The 5,703-nt window shown below is 54.1% G+C and overlaps 1 protein-coding gene across 1 annotated transcript in view; it reads left to right on the top strand.

Moving 5' to 3' along the window:
* Positions 1-1,931: 1,931 nt before the first annotated feature.
* Positions 1,932-5,703, top strand: part of VOLCADRAFT_105188 (uncharacterized protein) — a gene marked incomplete at its 5' end in the record, with an annotated part of 4,641 nt that continues 869 nt past the window's right edge. Inside the window, 6 exons of the mRNA XM_002951714.1 lie at positions 1,932-2,136; positions 2,396-2,832; positions 2,980-3,138; positions 3,363-3,638; positions 4,776-4,938; positions 5,358-5,558. Coding sequence (XP_002951760.1) covers positions 1,932-2,136; positions 2,396-2,832; positions 2,980-3,138; positions 3,363-3,608 — 1,047 coding nt within the window. The 3' untranslated portion in view covers positions 3,609-3,638; positions 4,776-4,938; positions 5,358-5,558. The remainder of the gene's footprint in view (positions 2,137-2,395; positions 2,833-2,979; positions 3,139-3,362; positions 3,639-4,775; positions 4,939-5,357; positions 5,559-5,703) is intronic.

Raw genomic sequence — 5,703 nt, 5'->3', positions numbered from 1 at the left:
TTGGAGATGCCCGGGAGCACCGGCGAGCTCGGTGGCTGACCAGTCCCGGAAAGCCTGCTAAACGTCGCTTCCGCTGCCGTCGCCTCCACTGCTGCCGCAGGGTCGATTCGGTGATGCACCGCCCTGCCAGCGGCATCCCCTCTTGAGCTCCAGTCTTTGGATCTGCCGTACTCCGGCTCCGGGGACATGCAGCACGTTGGCGTGGCTGAGGGACAGTCGTCGCAGCCCGGCTGGGAGATGATCCGGCCGCAGCAGCAGCTTCCCCAGCCACAATGCGGCGGCGCTGGCGGCGCCGGCGGCACCGCTGCCGCTGTTGGTCCCTGTGCCGGTCGACGGGTGATCGTGAAGTCCCAGCTCCTGACATGTAATACATGTGGCGGCGCTAAAGTTGGATTGTCGCAGGAAGGAAGGGTGAATGGTGCGATGGACGACCCATGGGTCCGTTAGGTTGTGTGTGCCTGGGTGTGTCCGGATGTCCTTGACATGCAGAAGTCCACAGAAGCTCTGTGTAATGGCGGAAGGCCCATCTGAGTATATCCCCTGTTACGCCTTTGCCGTGATACAATGGTATCGAGACGGGGCTGCACGACTTCCGCTGTAATCTGCGGGTGGGCCGTCCTATTTAAACTATCAGCAACTAAGGCCGACGGCTTACGACGGTGTATTGGATAATCCAACGCTAGAAGAGCGTGAGGTGGGAGGGCTCCTTTGCTCGTGAATTGGCCGAGGACGTCCTTTGCTAAGCGGGGGGCAATGTAACGACGCAAGGCCCCTTTGAGCATATGCCCTTTTGAACTGTTGGCCGTTGTGCCCGTTGGATCGGAAGTGGCCTTTACTTTCTTGTTTGTCGTGTTTGGTTTCTGTTTGTCGTGTCGGGTCTCTTGTCCGATTTCTCTGTTGTCGGTGACCTGGGCGCGTGGAGCGGTCGTTGTTTCACAGCCGGTGTTTCAGTTCAGGCCCCTAGTTGGCCGTTTGGTCACCCCTTAGAGGGCACATGTTTTAGGATTACCTTCAGTGGGCGTCCATCAGCGTCTGTTGCGTGATCTGTCGCGTCTGTGGCCGGTGGGTCAGTCTATGCGCGGTTGGGGACCGCTGGTTTGACCTAGTTCTTGTGGAGTGTGTTTGGCGCTTTCCGTTCGGTTTGTTCGCTCTTCAGCCTGCGTAGAGGTGGCGCGTCCGCAACCCTTGCTGCTGGGTTGCCGCTTGGGGGTCGTTGAGGCTTTTGGCTCCGGGAGCTCTATTTCGTTTTGGTGTGTGCGCCTGTCTGGCAGCTCTCGCGTCCTTTGGCCCGCTTGCGGGTCGGCGCGTTGCGCCGTTTGGTGGTTGAATACTTCAACCGCTAGAGGGGGTATCTTCTCCTTTGGGATTTGTCTCTGAAGCAACATGCTGGGTTCGTTGGGCGTAAGGCCCAGTGCGTAACAGTGACTTTCGCAGCGGCCCGTGTCCTCAGGGCCGTCATTTATTGCGCGCATTACGCTGGTAAGCTTATCTTGTTTTTGTTGTTCAGTGCGCGCCCCCCCGCCCGCCCAGCCGTTCACGGCGCAGCCCACGTTAGTTCAGTTGCGGTGGTTCGAAAGGCCTGTCTCCTTCGGGCCTCTCAGTCCTTTTCTCTCTTCCATTATATGTAACAGAAAATGGCATTTGCTCCTGAAGCAACAACTAACGGTTTGTAAAAAATGCAAGCTTGGCCAGCACAGCTTCTTCTCGTCTGTTATCACAATCGTTGTTGCTAGCTTACGTAAAGTAAAAATTGTCAATGATGTTGAGTTGCATATTAAGACGCTGGCGGAAAAAGTCCGTTGTCCCGCTCCAGGAGGCTCCGGAGCGGCCGTGCCCACAAAAACGAATTGGAAACCTAAACATCGTAGTCTTCACCAGCGCCGTGCCATGAAAGCGTTATAGTATAGCGTGTGGCTAGTCTGGCGTGCGACATGGACCCCATAGCGGCTGTTGAAGCGAAAATCGTCAAAGTTGCGGATGAAATACAAGCCGTTGGTGCAGCGATAGCGGCTTGTACAGATAAGGATACATTAGACTTCCTATGGAAGGAAAAGTTGCTCCTGCGTAAGAAAAAGTTGCTCCTGCGTAAGGAGAAAGAACAGTTACGCGAGGAAAAGCTAATTTTGCTTCGCAAAGGTGAGTTGTATCAGCACAGTCACGGCACAGACGTGTACCTAGTGTACCTGCGCTGACCGTCTGCAGCATAAACGGAAGGGTTGGCCTTGCGCTTCTTCGGGTTTACACCGCTTGGCGACTAATCCAGTCACATTCACATGTTGTCGGTTGTCGCTTGGCATGCGGTCTTGTGAACACAGAAAGAGCTCACGGACGCCTATTCCCGTGGGTTTACCCAGCCAAGCCAACTAGGGCTTACCGGTTCCTTCCCTCGACACAGATACGGATGCGACGCGCGCTGACAAACCCAAGTCCTTCTCATCAGTGGCCTTGACGGAGGCTGAGCAGGTTTTGCGCACCATCGGCATCGAGGAGTGCGATGGCAGGGATGTGGCAAACGAGGAACTGCAGGTTCCCCCTGGCACGGCCGTCTGCGATGAATTCGACGTTACACCATACCGGTCTGAGGACGAAGCTACACCGCGGCTCCTGCAGCACCACCAGGAGCAGCTGGAGCGCCTGGGAGTAAAATTTGATGTGCTAGGCGGCTTCCAAATGTTTGACGTGCACAATCGCGCGTCTGATTCCCTGACAATCTGCTGTGGTGGCCAAACCTATTGTGGCATCTTTGACGGCTGTGTAGCACCATATGGCCTGATGGGCTTCGGTTCCCTGGAACAGAGCCGTATCATATACGAGCACAAGAGGCCACCACAGGTATGTACATGTATTCTGATTAGTTCGTGATGTATCACAGCTGCTGAATACGTTGGGTGAGGACATAGTATGTATGTGTTCAAGCCAGAAGTGTGGAGTCGCTTTACCCACCTAACATGCACATCTGGTTTGGATGACAATCTGCAGGACACATCGGCTAAAGCCCAGGCAGTCATGAAACTGCTGGCTGCTAACGCCTATGGGCCATGTCCAGTGATGCTGGATGTGACGGATGGCACCACGCACGATGTGTACACCATTCGTGGGAAGCAGCTCATCACTTGGGCTGGGCTGGACCCAACACAGGTGGGGGATCCGGGCCAGTCACTACATAACCCAAAAGATGCGTTATACTTGCTAAGAGGTCCAAGCTTGCCCAGGATGCTGCATGCTTTTCGTGCACTTTGGCTGGATAGGCCAGCAGTGTCGCCCTGGCGCTCTGACTTGTATGGAGGAGTGTATTGCTAAGGGCATATACAGAGTACATGGTTAGGGGCAGCTCATATTCCATTCCCCCCTGCATCCTGCAGGCCTACTACCTGCAGGCGCAGCACCTCCAGGCAGATGAGAAACGCGCGCTTTGGTCGCTAGAGCTGGAGCAGATTCCGGAGGAGGAGCAGGTGTGGATGCGAAAACTGCACGAACTGCGCCCTGTTTCGGGCCTGAAGGAGCAGCTGGACTCGATCATTCCCTTCCTGCCTCCGGAGGAGCGTATGTCCACGGCGTTTGAACTCATCCACTCGTGGGCACGGACACAAGCGGAGCCGTTTTCCTGACCGCTTTCCAACCTACATCAGCTGAACTGGGTGAGCCAGTGTGAGGGGCATGCTATTATGTATTGTAAAACGCAATGGGTTTGGTTGCTTGTTCGCATTAGAGAGTTGATGACTCGGAGGGCTATCTCACGTAGTGATTTTGATGCAATCTGCCGGCACACTCAATGCTGATATGACCTTTTGTGGTCATATGTGACCAGCAGCATCAGAGGCGGTCATAAGTCCAGTTTGCGAGAGAAAACATAACTAAAGTAAGCGAACTCAGACTTACTGCTCAGCTATCAATGTGCATGTCCTCATCCAGATGTTATGAATGACCTGCACTCGATATCGGCCTTGTATACACCTAGGTTGGAAAGCCCTCCATGTAGGTCGTCGCACACGGGATACTCTAGCAACACATGAATCTCATCTTCTACTGCATCATTACTTTACACCTGCACTCTTGACGCGACCGACTGCTGGATCGGTTGACCTCTAAAGGTCACTCGCCTAACCGAAGCCGCAGCATGACAAGTGTGATTTGCAGGAATGTAGCACGCCGTGTGTTATGGCGTTCCCATCCAATGGATATGCCGGCACATCTTGAACCCTGTTTAGCGGTTGTCTGCTCCAAATTCCCGGGGTGCGGTATATAGCCGTAGGATCTGCCAATCATCATGAAATCGCTGCATTCAACATTAATCGGGTTCGGCATAATGAAATTGACCTTCCCCTTGTCATCCAGTTCCGGGTGCGGCTCCGGGAAGTGTCCAAGGCGCCTAAGACCCTTAAGATCATGGCATCCCAGTTAGTGGCAGTACTATTAAATCGCACCGCAGACGTACCTCCTCACGCAGAACATTGTGAAACATTGCCCTGCCATCAGCTGACGGAGACCCAGGCGAAGAACCAGATGAATTGTTGCACGGGAAGCCATGTCTCCAGCAGCTGGCCTTTTGCACCCACACGTGCAAGGAGGTGGTGTTGGTTTCATGACGTGTCCTATGCGTGACATGTCCACGGCACTGCTAATAATGGCCTTGGGTGTGGAAAGACAAGGTTTTGTGAACATCCACCGCCATGATCGACTGGACTGATAGTACTACAAGTTCCAACTGAGTGAAACAAAGAACCAAGTGCATATCGCCTGGCCCCGACATCCCCACTTCCCCTTTCTGTCCTCAGGACGCTCTGCCACTCCGGGCCTTGTCCCAACCCTGAAGGCTGTTCCGCGGAGGTCAGTGTGCGCTGCGCCTGTCACAACAAGTACCGTGCCAAGTGGAAGTGCTCGAAGGTGCAGGCTGCGTTGGAGCGCGCCGGCCAGCCACGAACGTACGATGACACGCAGGTGCCGCGGCTGCTACCGTGTGAGGCGGAGTGCGAGCTTCTTAAAGGCCAAGGTCCCCACCTCAGTTCAAAAGCCAAGGGCACTGCCAACGGGCCAGCACCTTCCACCAGCATGACCGTTTCATGCAGCATGGAGTCTTTTTCCTTCGGAGCATGAGGCGCGGTAGAAAACAGGCACGTAAATGCCCTGAATGCGTCAAACTCTCCAGTAAGAAGTTATGTACTGTGTCTTTTATCCATTGCGGCCAAGTTCATGAGCATTGTCATTTAATCCTTCCGGTCCTAGAAGAATTGTCAGAACTTTTCCAGGCAAACGATTATGCATTTTTTTAATGAGCTGTTAGAAATAGGCTCTGGTAGAGTGTTATCAGAAAATCTGTGTTGTAAACATTTGGTTTTATGACTTCTTCAACTGGGAAGGCCAGCATGACGCGACTGACGCGGGCAAAATGGGAGGCGTTGGCGGCTAAGAAGGACACTGAGCGGCTGCGTCAGCAGCGACTGACTGCTATTGTGCGGGGGGTCATGATGGGCATTGTGGTTGCGCTAGGCTTGCTGCTGGCTTGGGGCATCAAGGCCGTCCTGTGGTACCTGGACGAAATGATGCAATCATCGTGTGTAGTAAGCGTGCAGTGGAGGTGTCATGCGCTGCATATTGGGCCACAGCATAGGCTATAATACGCGCAGCGCAGGTGGATTGTGGGGCGATGGAAGGCATTGGAAGAAGCCTACTAGATGTTGCGGACGGAAATTTGTTGCAAGTGTT

Source organism: Volvox carteri (assembly GCF_000143455.1).
Source record: "Volvox carteri f. nagariensis unplaced genomic scaffold VOLCAscaffold_25, whole genome shotgun sequence".
NCBI lineage: Eukaryota > Viridiplantae > Chlorophyta > Chlorophyceae > Chlamydomonadales > Volvocaceae > Volvox > Volvox carteri.
Note: the sequence above shows the minus strand (reverse complement) of the source record. Positions and strands in the feature narration are given on the sequence as shown.